This window comes from Pseudochaenichthys georgianus, chromosome 3 (genome assembly GCF_902827115.2).
Source record: "Pseudochaenichthys georgianus chromosome 3, fPseGeo1.2, whole genome shotgun sequence".
NCBI classification, from domain to species: domain Eukaryota; kingdom Metazoa; phylum Chordata; class Actinopteri; order Perciformes; family Channichthyidae; genus Pseudochaenichthys; species Pseudochaenichthys georgianus.
The window spans coordinates 22408181-22430677 of NC_047505.1; the positions used below are offsets into that span (position 1 = coordinate 22408181).

The following is a 22497-nucleotide window of genomic DNA, read 5'->3' on the forward strand; positions in this document are numbered from 1 at the left end:
TCAATATGCTTTATTGGCATGAATGTCAGGTGAACAATATTGCCAAAGCGTCAAGAAAAACATAAAAATACAATTCATTCATTAAACAATTTACAACAATATATTACAAAACCTCAAGTATCAAATGTAAAAAGAAAGAAAGGAAGAAAAGAAAGACACATGAAGTAGAGGAGCAATCGGAGTGAGCTGAGAGGAACAGCTGTTATGTGTTGTTGTTGTCTCTTAGGCTGTGACATGCGCTCACATATTTCGCTGCTTCTATGCTGCTGGCACTATTTTCTCCAAGTACATGTTGCATTTTATTCTGGTCAGACAGTGATTCAAAATCTTGGAGTTTACATGTTATCTGTGTGTGTGTGTGTGTGTGTGTGTGTGTGTGTGTGTGTGTGTGTGTGTGTGTGTGTGTGTGTGTGTGTGTGTGTGTGTGTGTGTGTGTGTGTGTGTGTGTGTGTGTGTGTGTGGTGTGTGTGTGTGTGTGTGTGTGTGTGTGTGTGTGTGTGTGTGTGTGTGTGTGTGTGTGTGTGTGTGTGTGTGTGTGTGTGTGTGTGTGTGTGTGTGTGTGTGTGTGTGTGTGTGTGTGTGTTTTTCTTTGAGTGCATTCACTGCCATGTTGAAACTTCCCGATGCTGTTATGGTTAAACCGAGGTAGCTATAACTCATACTATGTTCGATGATATGATTGTTTATGGTAAAATGGTATTTGTTCTCCTGACATCTGGGGCGTTTTTGGAAAACCATGATATTAGTTTTTTTCATATTGACTTCCAGGGCCCAGTTCTTACAGTACTGGTCTACTATGTCCAGCTGTTGTTGTAGTCCTTGTTCAGTAGGAGACAGCAGAACAAGGTCATCAGCATAAAGCAGACACTTCACTTCTCTATCTAGGAGGGAGAGGCCAGGAGCAGCACAGTGATCCAACTGAACAGCAAGTTCATTTATATATATATTAAATAAAGTGGGACTTAAATTGCAACCCTGACGAACGCCTCTTCTCTGGGTGAAGAATTCAGTTTGTTTGTCTCCAATTTTAACAGCACACTTATTCCCTAAATACATTGATTTAACCAGATCGTACATTTTGCCCCCTATAACACAATGTAGAAGTCTATAATAGAGCCCTTCGTGCCAAATAGAGTCGAAAGCTTTTTTGAAATCAATGAAACAAGTGAATATCTTACCATTTTGTGTTTGGTGTACATGTTTGTTAAAGTGTGAAGGGTATATACATGGTCGGTGGTGCGGTGTTTTGGAAGGAAGCCAATTTGATTTTTACTCAAGATGGATTGTTGGTTAAGGAAATCTTGTATTCTTTTATTTAGAATGCTACAGAATAATTTCCCCAGACAGCTGCTGACACAGATGCCACAGTAGTTATTAGGGTCTGATTATCACTGGCCCCGTGTATCTCCTAATCGCTATAACCGGCCTGCTCTCGTCTATCCCACGTGCTCCACTGAGATCCAGCATCTAGTTTCAGGCGGCCTGTGGAACTGCCAGTCAGCTGTTCCTAAGGCTGACTTCATCTCTGGCTACGCCTCCCTGCAGACCCTGGATTTCCTTGCTCTCACTGAGACCTGGATTACTCCATTCAACACATCCACCCCAGCAGCTCTCTCCACAGCATATTCCTTCTCCCATACACCCAGACCCACTGGCAGAGGAGGTGGCACTGGTCTCCTGCTCTCTCCCAAATGGAGCTTTTCCCTCTTCAAGCTACCTAACTTCACTCCTTCCACCTTTGAATTCCATGCCGTCACAGTAACCCATCCTATACAATTAACCATTGTTGTTCTCTACCGTCCACCAGGCGCCTTGGGGGACTTCTTGGAGGAGTTAGATCATCTCCTCACACACATCCCTGAAACTGGCCCTCCCGCTGTACTTCTCGGAGACTTCAACCTCCAGACGGGGAAGACATCTAACTAACATCTCTGTTATCCACCTTTGCTTTCTCACTGTCTCCGTCCCCACCGACTCATAAAGCTGGCAATGTCCTTGATCTCATATTCTCAAGGAACTGCGCTACTTCTAACCTCTCTGTAAACCCGCTCCACACCTCCGATCACTTCTTCATTTCATTCTCTCTACCCCTTTCCAAACATAACAAACTAATCTCTTCGCATCCTGCACTTGTCCGCCGTAACCTCCGTTCCCTCTCCCCATCTACCTTTGCCTCCTCTGTGCTCTCAGCCCTCCCTTCCTCTGACTCGTTCCAACTCCTGCCTCCAAACTCTGCTGCAGAAACTCTCCTCTCTACTCTCTCCTCCTCTCTGGACTCTCTATGTCCTCTCACATCTCGGCCGGCTCGTCAGTCCCCTCCTGCTCCCTGGCTAAATGACGCACTGCGTGCTAATAGAACCGTCCTTAGGGCAGCAGAGCGGAAATGGTGGAAATCCAAACACCGTGACGACCTCCTAACCTATCAGACTCTCCTCTCCTCTTTCTCTGCTTCGATCTCTCAGGCAAAAAGCACTTTCTTTCAAGATAAGATCCAATCTTCTTATTCCAATCCTAAAAAACTATTTTCCATCTTCTCCTCCCTCCTGGACCCCCCCAAAGCCCCTTCCCCCTCCTCCCTTCTGTCAAGCGACTTTGTTAACCACTTTGAAAAAAAGGTTGACGATATTCACTCTTCTTTTTCTGACTCACCTTTACTCACCGCCGGATCACCTGAGCCACCTTCAACCGGCACACTAACCTACTTTTCCCCTCTCTCTCCAAGTGAGGTTCTTACCCTCGTTACCTCTGCCCGCCCCACCACCTGTCCTCTGGACCCTATCCCTTCAAACCTCCTTCAGACTATCGCTCCTGATATTCTACCGTTTCTCACCCATTTCATCAACACTTCTCTAACTTCTGGTCACTTTCCAAACAGTCTCAAGGAGGCAAGAGTAAACCCTCTCCTGAAGAAACCCACTCTCGACCCGTCTGATGTTATAAACTACAGGCCTGTCTCTCTCCTCCCGTTCCTGTCTAAAACACTTGAACGCGCTGTCTTTAAACAACTCTCCTGTTATCTCCATCAGAACAACCTTCTGGATCCGCACCAGTCTGGTTTCAAGGCAGGTCACTCCACAGAAACTGCCCTCATTGCTGTCTCTGAGGAACTGCACACTGCTAAAGCAGCCTCCCTCTCCTCTGTCCTCATCCTGTTGGACCTGTCTGCTGCATTCTACACGGTGAATCATCAGATCCTCCTTCGCACTCTCCAAGAACTTGGAGTCTCAGGCTCTGCACTTTCCCTCCTCACCTCATACCTCAAAGACCGCACCTACAGGGTAACCTGGAGAGGGTCCGAATCCGACCCTTGTCAATTAACTACAGGGGTCCCTCAGGGCTCTGTTCTTGGTCCCCTCCTCTTCTCCCTGTACACAAACTCGCTCGGATCTGTCATTAGCCCGCATGGTTTTTCATACCACTGCTACGCTGACGACACCCAACTAATTTTGTCCTTTCCCCGCTCAGAGACCCAGGTCGTCGCACGCATCTCTGCTTGTTTAGCTGACATCTCTCAGTGGATGTCCGCTCATCATCTCAAGCTCAACCTTGACAAAACTGAAGTGCTTTTCCTTCCGGGAAAAGATTGTCCCTCTCTTGACCTGACTATCAACATCGGCACCTCTGTTGTTTCCCAGACTCAGACTGCAAGGAATCTGGGTATGATCCTGGATAACAACCTGTCCTTCACTGCAAATATCGCTGCTACAACCCGCTGCTGCAGATACACGCTTTTCAATATCAGGAAGATACGTCCCCAGCTGACCCAGAAAGCGACGCAGGTTCTGGTCCAGGCTCTCGTCACCTCACGCCTAGACTACTGCAACTCCCTCCTGGCTGGTCTACCTGCATGTGCCATCCGACCTCTGCAGCTCATCCAGAATGCAGCGGCTCGTCTGGTCTTCAACCTTCCAAAATTCTCCCACACCACGCCGCTCCTCCGCTCCCTTCACTGGCTTCCGGTAACTGCTAGAATCCACTTCAAGACACTGGTACTTGCGTACCATGCTGCGAATGGATCTGGCCCTTCCTACATCCAGGACATGGTTAAACCGTATACCCCAGCACGTGCACTTCGCTCTGCATCAGCCAAACGACTCGCTGCACCCTCGCTGCGAGGGGGACCCAAGTTCCCATCAGCAAAAACACGTGGATTTGCTATCCTCGCTCCAAAATGGTGGAATGAGCTCCCCATTGAAATCAGGACCGCAGAAAGCTTACACACCTTCCGGCGCAGACTGAAAACTCATCTCTTTCGACTCCACTTCGAGCGATAGAATGACTAACAAAGAACTGCTAACAGAGCACTTATATACTAATAAAGGACTGGCTTATCTAAAGCCAGTTGAGTAGCACTTGAAACGATTGGCTCTTTGAAACCTGATGTTCTTATATGATTCTGTTTTCTTCAAGGTTGTGTCTTCCTGGTCGAATGTACTTATTGTAAGTCGCTTTGGATAAAAGCGTCAGCTAAATGCAATGTAATGTAATGTAATGATTTGTCTCCACTCTTATGAATGGGGGAAATGAGCCCTTTGCATCAGATGTCAGGAAAACATCCTGACTGCAATACGATATTGAACAGCTTTAACACTGTACCCTGCATCTCTGGGGTGCTGCATCTGAGCATTTAGTTTTTAATGTTGTCTGGGCCACAAGCTTTCCTTGGCCGGAGAGATTGTGTCTGTGTGGTCAATTCTTCCCAAGTCATTGGGAAATCAAGAGGGTTTTGGTTGTCTTTAATAGTTTCTTCTAATGTTTGGAGTTTCTCTTTTGTAATACATTGATTTGAATTCATTAGATTTATTGGTATGTCTTTGTACAAACTTTCAAAATGTTCTCTCCAGATGTCACCGTTTTGGATGGGTAATGCTTGTGGTTGTTTTGTGTTGAAGTTGTTCCACAGATCCCAGAATTGATTTTGATCAATGGCTTTCTCAATATCCTCAAGTTTCATGTGGGTATAATTTAGTTTTTTGTTCCTTATTGTACATTTATATTTGTTTAAAACGTCATTGTATCTAATGCGTAAGGCTGGGTTGTTTGGTTGCCGATGTTTTTCATTTGCTATTTTTCTCAGGTATTTTCTGATGGTCTTGCATTCCTGGTCAAACCATTTGTCAGCGTTTTGCCTTTTAACAGGCTTCTGCTTTTGTTTAATAGCTGCCTTGTGAAATATCATATTGATATAGTCAATGGCCATGTTTACACCATCTTTGGTAGGAATATATTGATTTTGGTCAAATAGTGACATGTCATTCATCAGATCAGGTGAGTTCAAGGCCATGGTGAATTTGTCTCCACTGTCTGGGGCCCATCTGTAAGTAGGATGTAATGTATACAGCTTACTGGGTTCCCTTGTTGTGTCACTCATTGAACCTGAGAGTTTAAAGAACACATTGATTTGGTTGTGGTCTGAAAAGGGGGATTGCTGTCTGACAGTGAATGCACTGATAGTGGAGGGGTCCATGTCAGTGATTGCATAGTCTACTACACTAGACCCTAGAGCTGAGGAGTAAGTGAATCTCCCTAAAGAGTCCCCTCTGAATCTCCCGTTCACTATGTACAGGCCTAAGGCCCGACAGAGATGCACTATCTCTTTGCCATTCTGATTGATTTCAGAGTCAAGGCTGTTCCGATGGCTGACGGTTGGTGTGGTAAACAGGGGGGGTTCACCAAATACATGGTGGCTGCCCTGTGGGTCTATGACATCAGGTTCAATTCCTGTTCGTCCGTTCAGATCTCCAGTTAGAAGCACATTTCCCTGGGCCTGAAAATAGGCGATTTCTGAATGAAGAGTTTCAAAAATGTCTTCTTCAAAATAAGGAGAATCTACTGGGGGAATATAAATAGCACACACGTATAGATTCCTGTCAGTTATGCCCAGGGTTTGATCTAACCTTAGCCAAATGTGTGATTTACCTTGTTTTACTACTGAGATCTGACGGCAAAGATCTCCTTTATACCACACCAAGATCCCCCCCGATGTTCTGCCCTTGCGTATGTTTTTTGATTTTATAGAGGGCACCATGACTTCATTATAACCTGGAGGACAGTGTGTGAGCAGATCATTTTTACACCATGTTTCTGTTAATATAATTAGATCAACATCTTTGATAGATTCTAAGAACTCTGGATTCTCACTCCTGACCTCAAAGGTTGAAGAGTAGATCCCTGAATATTCCAACAGCTTATATGAAAAGAACGCATCTTTTTTTCAAAAACAAACAATCAAAATGAACCTGTAGGCTATAGTGAGACAAATATATTAAAAAAAACAAAAAACAACTATTTTCACTAATATTACTATTGTACTGATTACTACCATAACATATAAATGTAATGTCTTAGCTGAACAGAAGTCGGGTGCACAGGGTGTGCAGCATCATCCTGATGTCTCCCAGTTCATAGGTAGCAGGGGGAGGGAGGGTGGCAGCAGGCTGGGCTACAACTGCAGCATAGCTCCGCTGCTGTAGGCGGGGAGGGAAACGAGGAGCAGCTGTTGCTGCATATCTCTGCTGCTGATGTTGTGCAGGTGTTGAGCTGGGTGAAAGTAGCCTCCTCTGGGTGTGTTGGGGGCGTGGGGAGTGGGAGGTCCAGGCTGAGCTGTTGTGTCTCCTCACAATAGGGGTGGTGATCCTGGGGTGGTGATGGGGAGGAAGCGGTCTGGGAGGGTCTATAGGGCCTCTAGAGGAGGGGGTGGGAGGGCTGCGTCCCAGGGCTGCATCTTTGAGGGTCTTTGCAAATATCCCCACCCTCTCTCTGTGTAGGTGGAGTCCATCATAGAGGTCCCAGGGGCCAATGGTTGAGTGGAGGGCCAGGTGGACATTTGGTAAGGTGGCACATCCTTTTCTGATCTCCATATTAATGTCATGGATGACATGAGGAGGGGTGTCTGTCCTAGGCAGCAGGGTGGAGACCACAATGCGGGTGTCGGGGAATTCCTTACTGGCCTGCTCCGCCATTTTCCTCACTGCCTCAGCAGTGTCTACGGAGGCTGTGCAGGTTATTTGTTCCCGTGTGGATCACCAGGTACTGAGGGCTCCTGAGGGTCTCCTTTTTCAACAGCTTCATGGCCTGGCCTGTGGTGCTGCAGTGTTTAGACAGCACCTTTTTATCAGGAAAAAGCTTTCTTGGGTCCAGGAACTTCCCGGTCTTGTTCTTCAGGCTGAGTAGAGGGAGGCTGGGATGGGCAGAGCTGGCTGTGGGCAGCTGGCTGTGTGGGTGTATCAGGAGGGGCCAAGGTGTTGTTTGGCTGGGTGCTGAGCAGAGAGGGTGGGCCAGGGACACTGGCAGGGAGAGTCTGTGTCTCTCTACTCGTCATTGTGAGGACTGATGAGAGTTTCTCCGTCAGGTGCTGGACCTGCCTGGTGAAGCTCTTCTCTCTACACTCAGCATCCTCCCTCACCTTGGCTAACTGAACACGGAGCACACTGTTCTCCTGTTTGAGTGCCTCTACACTTCCTCTGAGGTCAGACGCCAAGGCCTCGTTGTCGCTCTTGAGCTGCTGGAGGTCCTCATCAAGCTGCTGCAGAGTGTTGTCTGGGGGACCAGACTGCCTGGCCTGGGTCCGCTCTTTGAATTCTGCAAAGTCCAGCTCCAGCAGGGCCATACTCTCCTTCAGCCGATTGTTGGAGCTGGCCGGTGTGGGAGGGGCGGAGATGGACAAGGTGTTGGGGTTCTCTATTGGGCTCTCATCACCTTCGCTGTCAGAGGGGACATCAGAGGGGACACCAGAGGGGACATCAGAGGGGACATTGATCCTCTTCGTGTCCACCTCAGCTTTCAACAGGGGGAATGCCTCATGGAATGACTCCAGGTTGGCTTCATTCCCTTGGACCATGACCTTTCCTTTGGTGTAGTATGTGATGGTGAGCAGAGTGTCATCTTTGTCAAGGTGTTCATCTTTACAGATTTTTAATCTGCCTCCTGAGCCGATGCCCTCTCTGGATACGTATGCATAATTGCTGCACAGAGTATCTTTCCAGATGTAGATGGAGTCAGTGAAGAATATGAATATGTCTCTCTCTCTCTCTCTCTCTCTCTCTCTCTTATTCTATTGAGTCAGCCTTCCAATACACTGCAGGAATCACTTTAATGTCACAACAGTCCTAGCTGTGCAGATGTCCTATTCAAATGAAAAACAGATTTACAAATATTATATTTTGACCTTAATAAAACTATTCTGTTATTTTCAAAAGATTTTTTAGTCTGATGTTTCGATTAATTTTAAACAGACCCTTCAACAAAAGGATACCCTACATTTAAATATTGCCTCCCCTGACTGCACGTCGCTGATGTGTACATACTTTCTGGAATATTATCCTCACTTAGATTATTCCCTGAGGCCTTGTCCTCCGTCTGGTTTGCCCAATTAAGACAGAAACCAGTCCTGATCACTTTAAAGACAACTGACAAAAATGTTGTTGAAAAGTAGTTTCTTCAATTATCTGTGATTTAATCATCATTCTCAGGTTGTTTTCATAAAGCCACACTCTGCTATACATTCTTTAGGCTGAGTTGTTTGCTGCTTGATAATGAGTTTACGACTATGATTTCTCCGTGTTAAGATTGACTTTTATTAATCCCTCGTGGGGAAATTGTTTCTCTGCAGTTGACCCATCCTAATGTTAGGAGCAGTGTGCTGCCATTTTGAACGGCACCTGGGGAGCAGTGTGGGGAACGGTGTCTTGCTCAGGGACACCTCTGTAGCACTTGGTTTTGCCGGGACTTGAACTGGTGACCTTCCAGTTGCCAAGCCAAGCCCCTATCGACTTCGCCACCACCGCCCAGAATAGAGTCAGGAGGCAATTATCCTAGCTTAGCATAAAATACGCAGGGTTAGGATGCACCATTGTATCTTATTTCTTTGATTTGAACATGAACAAGTTCAGTTTTTTGTTTTAAAAAGACTATTTTAGTTTTGCTTTAAAGGTGCTTGTAATAGGGTTTTTGATATTTGGACTGAACTCTACTAGCTTTATCCACTAGCTGATTTCCTCCTGGCTACAGCTCCAAATGTAACACACAAACACAAGAGTATCTATCTCCCAAACTTCCAGTAATAGAGTGAATCATTGTATTTCCTGAAAATATCCAATATTTATTTTTACTTTTGGTAATAGTTTATACTGATTTGGAGGAATTAATATTCAAGCCTTTAATTCATATTTCAACAATGTCATTATCATCAAACTCGCAATTGGCTTTTCAACACATCCCACACATGAAAGAAAGCCACGTCTGTTGTGCAACAAACAAAGCAGCAGGCTTATTTATACCCATCTCATACATCTAAACTGAAACTCAATTTGAGGAAAGATATGAGCAGATCTGTGAATAGTATAACATAACAGTTGACATTTCAATTTTTGAGCGTTTCAGTTTTAATTTTGTGATTTAAAATACACCTTCTGTGTAATGAATTCACCAAAGGAAGACATAAAGACATCAATATTTGTCTCAGTATTCCAGGCGCTGTAGCTGCTCAGGATTTTTAAACGTGTTGTCAGACTGGATTTCAAGCTGTTCCTTCTTTTACCAGAATTCCCCTCCATGGGCAAATTTGGCAACAGAGGCAGAAACAGCAGCTGCACATCATCCTCCATATGCCACCACTTCATGACATTCCTCCCGGTTATTAAGTAAATCTTGGTAATTTGAGGTCTAAGAACATGCCGATGATTTAATACTTTTTTTTCTCACAAGTAGTTCAGTTCAATGTGAGGGATAAGAAAAGAAGAAACAGGTGAAAAACTCTATGGTGGACTGCATCTGGGCATTTGGGCTGACAATTCAAAGGGCGTTGATTGACAATTGAATGCGTTTGTTGCTAGGAGAAATGCTGTTAACGTCCATGGTGCACTTCTGAGGGGATCATGTTATACAGTAGCTTAGAAAAACCTTAATGCAATATATTCCCAACCATGTCTCCAGCAGTAGCGTGGCATGGGGACAAAATTAGGGGAAGCCAATAATACGTCCTTTCTTTTGGGCGGGGGTGTGGTGGTCAATGTAATAACGTAACCAGATAAGTGATTACAGCACCCGGTATAATTTTACACACATTTGTATCAGATGCAGGACTTGCACACGCCTGTTATCTAACCGACAGGTCCGCACGCACTCTCCAGCCGAAACTCTAATAAGCATTAATTCACAAACTAAATCAGGAGACCTTTAACGTTTTACGTCCGATTCGCTCTTTTTTTCCTCCCTGTACACAGCTCCAGTTTGGGCATCGGCCTGTCATCAGATTGTATTTGTTGTTGCTGCTGTAGCGGAAATTTAGTACAATTATTTTTGATTAAATACTCCAAATCTCCACCCTACATAATTGCACTTGCTTCAGTTGCTTGCTACTTTCTAACGGCGGTGAGAGTGATGCAGTGACGCTATCTATCTTCTATCGATTAGATTTATGATTCGAAAATTATAAAAGTAGGGTAGACATGTGGATATTATCCGACTGAACAAAACGTTTTCCACTGACCTTATTTCAAGCTATTTTTCAAAATCCTATGGAGAAATCCCATTCTTTCACACACACATACGGGTATTGGGCCGAGCGCGACACCGTACTTCCGGTATCTGCCGTTTTACGCGAGGTGCAAGCAGCCGTACACCATCTAGGTCAGGGGTGCCCAACCTTTTTTGAACCGAGAGCTACTTTTAAAGTTGCCAGTCTGCCGAGATCTACCAGTCCAAATAGAGAGGCGTAGCCATTACTGACAGCCTACTACCAGGTAAATACACACTTCTACTTGTATAAAACTGACCTTTGTACGATTAATACTTCTTAAAATACTGCAGATCCTTTATCTTACCTCTTTTTAATCTACACATATACAAGTATTTAACTGAAGTTACACAACAGTGTTGTTGATACAGAGTTGGAGTTTATTCACACGTCACATACTACAGTGGGTAATGTTTTCAAGAAACATTTAACAGTGCTGCCACATATGACACAGGAAAAAAGAAAATACTCTGAACCCTTTCTTTGCCATTATATAAAAATAGTGTTGCTACAAAAGTATAAATTAGGCTTACTAATAAGACAACTCAGATCTGAAGCTACACAGGAATCTGCTGCCAAAATGCAATAACAAAGACAAAATTAATAGAATCCAACCCTTTTGTTGCATTTTATTAGAGTATAAAAAGAAATGCCTTTAAAATAGGATGCAAGCAACACTAGTTTCTTAACCTGAATTGATAATAGACTATAATCAATTTAAGTTTGCATTCTTATACCATTTTGTACAATAATTATAATGAATAAGTTCAAACAAATTAAAACTTACAGCTGATTAATAACGGTATCTAACTTGAGTTTTTATTATATCAAAAACCTGTTGAAATGCTTCTGTTATTTTTACTGTCCCCCAAAAGCGCGTCGGCAGCCTCCAGGAATGCTTCTTTCACAACTTCGCCGTCTTTGAAAGACTTCATGTGTTTCTCAAGAACGTGACTGACACGATGAGATGCTCTGGAGCAGCCTTGCTCTTGTTGTTGGGCCTGGTGAAAATGGACTGCTGTGCATTTAGCTCTCCTTTCAGGCCCCTCCCCTTTTGGAGTGTGGGGCAGTATTAGGAGGGAATTCCGTCTCGTAGCGTTTGTGCACTGTTTTGAAATACCGCTCCTAAATTACCCTTCTTCGATAAAGCCACGCTCGCATTGCAGATGAGACAGATGGACTTTGAATTGGAATAGATACAAAAATGATCACCCTCCCACTCGGAGTGAAAATTATATCTTTTGGGCTTTTTTGCTTCAGCCATAATTGCGGTCTTGTTTGTGTGCAGACTGTCACTCCTGTTGACACGGAGAACGTCAGCGAACAAGTGCCCACTGCCCACCAGCCACGCCCCCACACATGGGGTCACGCCGGCCAATCACAAAGCTTTGGTGCGTTCAAGTGCATTATTCTTGCACGGGAAGATAGGACATTAACGATAAAACAGAATATTGTTGTTCTATTTTTAGACACATCTCGCGATCGACTGGGAATCTCCCCGCGATCGACCGGTCGATCGCGATCGACTGGTTGGGCACCCCTGATCTAGGTGTTGCTAAGCTTACTGTACTGAATATCATAGTCTATTGCCTTAATCAATATCTAGTCAACTCTAAAATACCACATATATGCAATGGCATGATAATATTATTGTGACAAGTGGGGTATTCACCTGGTGTTTCCAGAAATTAGACGTAGATGCAGCCAAAATCGACGAAGGCCACTGTCGTTTTTCCATACATCTGCAGGCAGTCTGTAAGGGCAATCCCACAACCCACACAGCTCTAGTTTACGCTGGTAACGACCTAAAGCACACCCCTCAAGTCCAAAGTAATCCGAAGACATGCAGCGATTTCTGCCTGGCTACTTTAGCTAGCTGTACATATTTGCACTTCCAGGATATTTGCACCTCCAGGAAAATGGCATATTTATATTTATAAAACGGACAAGTCAAATCAAGCAATCTGAAACCGAGGTTGCGTTCCGATAATCCAAAAATCAGCTCCTAAATTCTAACCCTATCTCCTATTCCTTGACCTCTGAGTGAAACGTCACGGGGTTAAGGGATAGTGGATAGGAGAATTCAAAAGGATTTAGGATTAGAGACTGCGGTACTTTAGAGAATCCGAATGCACTTTCACTATCTGACGTGTTTATGATGCGCCAGCGGACGTCATGAATGTGCGTCTGCTGCTGTGGGGAAACTATGGAAACCACAATTTTCTATAGCGGACTACAACATGGATTTATAATAAGAAGGAGGGACTACTGTAAACTCATCTAGAGACTCTGCACCGTGCTCTGATGCTGTTGTTTTATGCTTTATGAACAGGGACAACAGAGAAACATATTCTTCATGACCAAAGTTGGAATTGAAATAAAAAAGGAAAGTGAAACTTATGCTCGTCACCCTCTCCCTCCGGTCCACATTAATACAAATGATCCCAATACGTATGATTGTATGAACTATGAAAATATCTTAAAATCAATGCAAATGTATTTATTATAAACGTTAGTCCTTAACATCTATCACTGTGTATCACCATTCAAACATCTTTTAAAAGTTGAACAAACTCCACACAGCTCAGTAAAGACTGTGAAATGTTGACTTTATTTGATCATTTCAGTAAAAACTAATGTTCATATTTCTCTTTTTGAGTATAATACTGATGAACGTTCAAAACAAAGCACTTTGGCAACTTACCACCTATGTTTTAAAATGCTTAATAAGCACCGTAACGTTCATGATATAATTTCTCGGTTATAATCGGTTGTTTCCGTGAACGGCCGACTGTTGAGTGACAGCAAATGCTGCAGCTGCAATGCATTGTGGGGCAGCATTTAAGCTAAAGGAGGTTATAAAGGAAGTTTGAAACCTCCTTTCCTTTCATTTGGAGAATTGGAACGGCACTTAACATGGCTGCCACTGACGTACTTCCGGGTCATTTCACTCCGGTAGGAAGGTTCCTAAGCTAAATGGACTATTGGAACGCAACCCGAGCGCAGCATGCTTCCGGGTTTTAGGACGCGTCACTGCAACACTAAATTGATGCGATTTGATTGGATTGAGAGGCAAGGGAAGCCAGCCGCCTCTGGCTTCCCTTGCCATGACCCTGACTAATCACAGGTTGGCAGGGGCATGACGTGAGCCTAATCTGATTGGTCAATCTCTCCATTTTTTTTTCACCAAGGGAAGCCAGTTTCGGCTGGCCTCCTCTCGCAACAGAGAGTGCAATCTACTGTTTTACCATAACACCTAGAGGGGCGCTGTTTCACTCTTTGTAAAATACTCAATGGGGGAGAGACGGGCCGGCAGCAACACACAACAAAGAATTTCCGAAACTAAACGAAGTGTTTTTATTTATTTATTAAAATTATAACTACAATCCGAAAAAACAGGGGAAGCCTGGCTTCCCTTGGCCTCCAGGAGAAAACGCCACTGGTCTCCAGTTGTTCCTTTGCCTTGTCTCAATTCACAAACTTTCTATACTTACACTTGCTTTTTGATGAATTAGTGCTTTCACAGTGGGAGTATGGGAAATTGCATTGCACTTTGAGTACACTGATGATGCTCTCACAATGGTCAAGAGTTGAGTGTGGAACGCTGGCTGCTTTTTACCAACGACAATTGCACCTGCTGAGGGTAACTCCAGTTGCTCCAGTAACAGCATTGTACAGATTTAAGCAATACACATGGGTTTTTTCCACTGTTCCACTGTTGTCGATAGAAGCCATTGTTAATTGTATAGGGTTAATTGAGCAGTCTGTAATTTGGTGATTTGGTACTACAAACAATAATCGTACTTGCTAGCAAGCCACTTCATATGAGACACAGCTATTGTGTGTGATTTGAGAATGCTATTCACAGTGTACAACTTTGCAGTGTATTAAGGGAAGTATGGAAATAGAGGAACAGTGCTAATGTTTCACTTGTGTCTCCTGGGCTTCCTGTTTGACTCTCTGCTTCTGTGACAAGTGTATGACTCTCCGCTCACTTCCATTTTACATCTAACTTATCTTCCGTGCATATCAACTCCATTTGGTAATTCATCCACCGGGCCGTTGTTTCAGCCATAGAAGAGGACATCTGCGTTCCCCTTAATTGTGTATTCAAGTTGATATCTCGTGTGTATTTTTGGCTCATCTGTTTCTTTGACTCGCTGTGCCCTGCTCCGCCACACTTGACCAGCTGCACTTTTCCCCTCTCGCCTGCACGACTTTCATTTTCATCCATCTTAGTTCCCTGGGTAACCCTGACAATAAAAATCTTCTTATCCATTCACACTCTGAGTCTGTGTCTCACCACACGAGACATTTATTTTTTTCTACAAACCCACTTGGCCTTGGTAATATGCAATTAGTATTTCACATTTTGGTAAATAGACTCCTGTGGTTTATAATTTGCTAGACATGAAGGAACTCAAGATTTGTTTTTATTCTTTTGTCTTTTGAGAAATCTCTGAGTCCTTTACAGTTGGCATTGGACCAAGGGTTACACACAGCATTATGGGACCAAAAAAAACATGTAAGTTGATGTCTTGCTTTATATGCTTTTACCCTTCAGTGGTGTTGAAATTCTATCCTGTAATTTTGACTTGCAACTAGACCTGGTATTGATAAATCGACTTTCAAACTTTACTTTCATTTACTGTACTATGATTTTTCACTTCACACATTCCCTCAGAGAGCCTCTTAGCTTCCATTGACTCAAAGGCCCCATGTTCATTAAAAATCGGAGTATTCCTGCATAATGCACTGATGACCGTTTTTCAGGCTCATCTGATATACACACTCTCTTGGATGTTTACAACAGGTTAGGCCTATAGGTTCAACTCACTTTCAGCGAGTTAGCTTGAAGAAACAAATTAGAATTTAGCCAATAATAAATTTGACATAGCCTCAATTTAGATAGCAATCTTTTAATTGACTTCAAATTAATTTGGCTTAGCTGGAACCGTAGATTATCGTGCCTATTCCACCTAATGAGATATGTAAGTTTATATTTAGCAAGGGCTTGGCATCAGTTAATTGATTTCAGCACCCTGTCAAACAATCACATCCTATGTTGGTGGTGTGCTTGATGAAAACAGGCACAGCCTTCCTATTAGTTTTGTGAAAAATAACCTAGATTCTGAAAAATATATTAGTGTGGGGGTTCATCTTTATGTATGTTTTAATAAATAAAATATCTATTACTATCAGACCATCTGTTACAACCCGGCTCCTGGGCTGCAACAAAAAGTAGGGAGGCCCTCTCCATCATCAGGTGTAGCTCATCAGGTAGGCGTCCGCCCACAGGTGCGGCTCATCAGCACCTGAACCTGCGAACACCCACAAACCACACACACACACAAACAGACGGCACCCCACGTGGTGTGGAGGGGTCGTGCACCATCTTAAATATCTTGGCAGGAAATAAAAACTGGAAAAACGTAATATCAAATCACATAACGAAAAAAAAAATTATTTGGGGTTTGGTTATTTATTAAGGCATCTGCATCATATCCTGTTACATTTTTCGAGCAGTGGAAACCGATGTAGTAGTATCCCATCATTCATCTGCGAAGCATTGTTTTTGCAGTAATCGCTGTGATCCTTTAGCAGTGTAACACAGAACTCCTCTCTCAGTCTGACAAAATGTTTCCTGTTCTGATTGATGTCTGGAATTAGTGCGAGGAAGGAAGCAGACCTGCCGTGCCTGCCGCTGAAGCAGCTTACCACACCAAAACGCATCGCACATCTCTGAGTTACTGCTGGCTGCTTCGGCCGATGAGGCACATATCAATAATAATCAGGACACATATTGATCGAGTGCAGGCTTCATTCAAGTAAAGATGAGGGAAAGGATTGAGGGAGCGGAAAGCAACATTTTCTAGATATATTTTCTTCACATAAACATTTATAGAAGTTTATTTTGTATAGCATAGACAAGTCATACGTTTAGAAATACATTTATATACAAAGGCGTTACATACATTAAAGTAGTGTAGTGCATCCCTATGTCCCTCCATTGCCAAACTACATTGTATCAGTCAAAACAGAGACCAGTTTCCTGCCAAAAGGTTGTCACTCAAAGTTAAACCAATATTTAAATTATTTATTTTAATTCAGTATCAGTTTTTCATAACTTTGCTCGCACTACACAGCAGGTAAACACTATGTAACTCTTCGAGGTGTCCAAATGAGAAACTGAAATCTCTGTTTGGACAGCTGGAGGTCAGAAGATTTAAGCAGTATATTATGATGATATACAATAGTTGCTGCTATAATGCTAAGACCAAATACATGAATCCCTTCCAGAATACCAAAACCTCAGTCTATGAATAACAAAACAGCACCCATCCTCCCTAGCTGGTTTAAAAGAAACGCTCAGGTCTTCGGTTTGACGGTTCTTTTGTCAGACTCGTGCTGTGATTGCCAGTTATGAAAACTCTGAAAGTACATATCAAATTGAACTTCTTACTACCTTCCTTATGCCATACTAGCAGTTGATTGTTGATATACACATGATTATTGTTCACCGTGGCTTCTTGATTATGTTGCAAATGCCTCCACAGGCCGCCCGTATGATCTGCTGTTTAGGCTGCAGACTAACAGCACTTGTTTTCCTTTTTTGGTATTCCCTCTTTAGCTGATCTGATTATATGCTAATGTTTTTGTTTTGCTTGTCCTGTACAGATTGTGGAGCTCCTATTCATGTAAAAAAATTATACAAAAATCAAACAAAGTTTTAACAAGTATACATTTTTGACATTCTTAATTAATTGCAAAACATATTGTTCTTCAGGCAAAACTTAATTTGATATCATTTGGCAACATACAACAATGGCTGCTCGTTAATTTTGGCTGTTGGGTCATATAGATCAGTAGTCTCTCTAATTGAATGCATAATTCTAGTCAACACGACACATGTATGGTATAACGTTTGAAGTATCATTTGCAATGGCTGAAAGCGGATCTTCAAAAACCCTTTTCCATCCACACAATTCACTTTTAGACAGTCTTAAAATTCCAACAAAAAATGTCGTCTATCAAATGCCAATATACAATAATTGGTCAACTTTGTTTGAAGGTAGTCCATGACTTGTGTACTTGGAGTCTTTTTAGTGTCAGTGACGTCACGGAAAGCTGCTCATTTGGATGTTGTCCCCTTGGAGTCCAGGGTTGTAATAGGCAGAACGACCAACTCCAAAATTCAAGTCCAAAGGCTCGCTGTTGTCTAATCTGAGAACTAGAAATCAGACAAGTGCACATTAATCATTTGTATGATCATGTTGATCTTGTACTTAACAGAGAAAAAGCTTCCTGAACATTTTGATTATGTTTTTTATTTGCAAATTAACCTGTTATTCATGGTAAAAATCCGACTTTCAACCCTTCTGTTACTGTTCTAATCTGTGAATGTTGATGTGGAAATTATGGGTTGACTTTTGGGTTGTTGTGTTTTTATTCCCAAAGATAACTCCCAGAAATAACATCCCTTTAATATATTTACTGTCCATCTTTGCTTTCACTATTACAAAAAAATCCATTACGGTCAACAAGCAAAAGTTCCCTTGCTGAGCCTCCATTTAGAACTATCATGTACAAAAAGCTTTCAAACAAGTCTATTTTTCTAGAAAAAACATCATCATTCCTCGCAGTATTGTTTCCTGTACCTAAAGGTACTGAATGCAGCAAGTTCACATACAATATATGGTGTTTTTTAAAAAGTCACTTTGGGAAATGTATGAAATCATAACACCTTGCAGAGGTGAGAGTAAACAAGGGAGACTGGAGGTGAGTAGGAACACTGAAGGAGTGACATACTCCTAAATACAAAAGTCTACTGAAACACACAGATAGGATTGCTCAATGTCCCAAAGAGAAAAAACACAACATTCTTAGTCAGTTGGATGTTATAATAAATCAAAAAACATTGTGTATTACTTTTGTATCCAAACTGCAGGTCTAAGAAAATAAGGTGTTCGAAGGTATAAATCTATTGTATAATTGTATTTATAAAAAAATGACTTGGCTCTTTAGTTTTTTATAGCTGGCCTAAGCTAATGCAGACAGAGATTACAGCTCCAGCAGTCAATGAACTGCGTGTACAAATTATGGAGAATGTTTGACTAATGGTGCGTATTGTTTTGCATACAGGTTTTGCAAGGTTTGATTCACATTGAAGGCCATTTTGTTGACTGTTTGAACTGCTACAGTACTTACAGTATGAAATGAGCCAGAGGCCTAGTACAGTTTAACTCTCTCGTTCTAAATGTAAGTTGTAAGGCTGGTCTATGCACTTCAGCTGACTAACTAGTTACCTATCCAGTTTGAACATTATTTGCATGCTTGTATGCTTCAGAAGAGAAGGAAGCTGCATGGTTTTACCCTAAGAGAAATGTTAACGATGAGGGCCTGAAGGTGAAAAGGTCCAAACAAATCACGTCTTCCTCTAAGTAGTGCCAAGAATCTGTGAAACTGAAACTTGTCATGGTAAATGATCCTATGTTGCGTGGTAAGCTTACCTTAGTGTGTGTGAATGTGTGCCCTAAAGACCATAGGTACCTCTCCAGCTCACTGATCAACACCTTGTTTTGTAAAAACCCTGTTGTAGTGATCTGTCAATCACTAGTAGCCTCACCTTAAGGCATACCATCTAAAAGGGTATACAAAATACAAATAATTCAGTTTGGCATTTAGTGTGTTGGAACATACCTGGGTCTGAAGGAAACTGCTCAACCAGTTTCCTGTGAGTGAAACCCTTCTGTTGTTTCTTCTTCAGCATGACGTAGGCCACCAGTCCCACGAAGGCAACAGCCACACCCGTTCCCAGCACAGCTCCCCACGCTCCATTTGTTTTGCTCGTGTGGGTATCTGTTGCCAATCCTTTATTGGAGGAATGAGGAGTTGAGGGGGTTGGAAAGATATATAAAAAAATCTGTCATCAACAACATTATTTCCATCAGCTGCTGTGTTTGAGGGTTAATTGTCAGATAATTATAGCTGAAATTTGTTTTTGACAACTGTATTTCCAGTGGCGGCACGCTTCATAGATACACATCCAATAAGACAGCTGTACAGATTAGTATATTTTACGCTGTGATAATTAATGCAATTAACAAGCCCAAATCATGATCATTTCTTGAATACATTTGAATATTTCAAGACAACAAGCTGCAATCCCAATATTAACAATGTGAAATATGACTGAACATCACTTTAGTTCCCATAATATTATATTCCTCATAACTTTAAATTACATAACTGATTCAATGTGTCCATACATTTCTTCATGGAGATGAACAGAGGTAATTAGTACCTTAGTATAAGTATAACATAAATGATTATATGATGACTAACCTATTCCGACAATGAGTGTTAAAGAAATGTGCAACTGTGAAAATGTAAACTATAGACTTTAAATGTGTTACTAAAGTGTTGGCTAATTGTTGAAGCTTGAAAAAGGAAATGTTGTTAAAGTGAAGGAAATGTTTTCTTTATCCTTTGACATAGAAGTACCACATTTGTATTTTATCAGGACTCCCACGTAAATATTTCAGCAGCTCCGTTTATCTACAAATGGCTCAATTTAGCGACTTGCTAGGTTACATTTTATCCTAACCTGGGGCAAGTCAAGCAACAAAAACTATATATTTATACAGTGCTATTTCATTTTTGTCTTCAGCTGCATTGCTCCCCTTTATTTGAAAGTAGGCCGAATAAGATATGGTTGAGTGGCGTATTTTTTTTGTTGGTATTTTGTAAACTTGATTTCTGTGAATGTCAGAGCAGACACTCATGTTAATTTCAGTATGAATTTTAAATCTCTTCAAAACTTCCTGACTTTTCATGTAGCACCTTCATCAGGTGATAACTCAAATTTGGTTGAAACTGCTGGAAAGACAGTGCCAGAAAAGTGTCCTCTGTTAATATGTATATACATTGTCTGTCACGCCATGTTGTGCACATTGTGCAGGTCTTAGTAACTGTAGCAGTTTTTTCATTTTTGTGTTTCCATCCGTTTCTCAACAGTTTTCCCATTGTTTATTGCCATCATCTGTTAGTGTTATGTCATGCTGTCACATATATCTGTGTTGTGCGAGTTCAGTTGTATTATCATCCCAACCTCAGTCTTTTTACACCTTCCTGCCATGGTGTTGTTACTAAGCTCGCCCACGTTTGCAGAGAAAGTAGCTTTTTGAGATACTGTAGATTTCGCCAGGATGGAGCATTTGTATATTTCATTGTAAAGGCCATTTTATGTCTGTACAATATACCCATAATTGGCAATATATTGAGGTTGGACAAATAAGTCTTATTTATGATTAAATAATGCCAGGTTTTAGAATGACCTGCAATATAACTGCTGCCTTCTTGCCAGATCACCATTGTGAAGGAGATTATATTAGTCGGTTGTATTAAGCATAGATGGATAGATGGACGGACAAACAGACAGACAGATAGAACAATAGATTTACACTATACTTAAAGGAACTTTTCCAGTCCTATCTTCTCAATCTTGTGGTTGACACCAAAGACTAGTCTCACGCCCCTGCACAGAGGCAGCACAAGCATCTCTGACCTGAGTCCCTGACCGCCTCTTTCAGGTTTTTTTTGCCTCTAAATAAGGGGTTCATTGTCCTGTTAAAAAGGTGGTTGTAATAGACCCTTTCACTTAAAGCTGCCACATTGATAGCACCTGAAACCCAATCCAACCTTTTCTTTGAAAGAAGGGGTGTTTGTCCTCTGCCAGTGGGAAAATATAAGAAAGCAAATGTGGGTCAGGTAAAGGCTGGTAAAAAAGAGCAATGTCTAAAACAATCAACATTGATGACTGCAATAAGCAGAGTTACTTTATGTCTGTAAGAGTGATCTGTTAAGGATGTTGTTCATATTATGTTGCTTTATCGCTTAAATCAATCAAAAGTATGTTATGAGCGCCTAGAATTTCACACAAATACTACTATTTCTATGGTTTCTGTCTATAAAGTGAGGTCATTCTTAACAAGACATACAAAGCAGATTGGACAGAAATGTGCACCAGATACTGTGACACCTAAAGCAACAGCAGTACCTCTATCTGGGTTGTTCCCTGAGGCAGCAGCTTTGTCTGTCTTGTTGGACGTCACAGGTGTTTTCGGAGCAGCGGCAGCTCTAGTAGCAGGACTTGTTTCTGTGGTCTCAGATGGGAGTACAGTTGTAGAAGGAGACACGGTTGTCTTGTTTATCTCTTGCTTCACTGTGGTTGGTAAAGTTGTGTTGCTGTTACGTTCTGTAGACTTAGTTATCCCTGCGTCTTGGTGGGGTTTTGTCGTGGATTCTTGAGTAGTGTTGCTCTTTGGAGCCAAAGTTGTTTTCTGTGAATCCGTGGTATTGGAGTGATCTGAAACACTGGTGGAGTTCTGTGTGCTCAGCTCAGTTGAGGAGTTTTGTGGAGTAGTCGTGGAGTTTTGTAATTCCTCCTCAGCTTCTGTTATGTTGATCTTTCTTGAGTTAGTGGAATCTGTGGCAGCAGGAGTTGGAGAGACAGCGGTGCCTGGCAATTCAGGTTGCTTGGTTCTTGTGGGAAATGTGGTAGTGACAACAGTCAGATCATCAGATGTTTCTTTTCGTCTCTTTTCTTGGTCGGCCAGATTCCTCTCTTCCTCAGTAAATATTACCATGGAGCCAGATGCTTTCCCACTGCTGTTTTCATTAATTGGATCCATAGTAGCAGCTACAGAACTCTCATTCTCTGCGCTCTTGTCAGTATATGCAGCATCTTGAAGTTTAGCAACTTTCTTGGCCAATTCACGGAGCCAGCTTTTATCAATTGTCCGCCCCGGAGAGTCGGTTGGATTTTGGAGCGATGCCAAGTGAAAGGCTTGGACAAACAGAAAGAGGCATGCCGTGGTATTTAAATACAGTCCCATTTCCTTGTTTGGTTTCACTCTGAAATACAAGAGATTAAATACAACTTAATTCATTACTTAAAATAAATGTAAGTTTCAAATTGC

The 22497-nt window shown here is 42.2% G+C and overlaps 1 protein-coding gene across 1 annotated transcript; it reads right to left on the reverse strand.

Annotated features, from left to right (window-relative positions):
* Positions 1–16514: 16514 nt before the first annotated feature.
* On the reverse strand, positions 16515–22209 carry LOC117442246 (mucin-15). Its single transcript, XM_034078248.1, has 3 exons — positions 21576–22209; positions 19217–19387; positions 16515–17747 (listed from the first exon to the last, which is right to left on the reverse strand). Exons 1-3 carry the CDS (start codon positions 22207–22209, stop codon positions 17635–17637), a joined length of 918 nt encoding a protein of 305 aa, XP_033934139.1. The 3' UTR covers positions 16515–17634.
* Between the last annotated feature and the right edge of the window lie 288 nt (positions 22210–22497).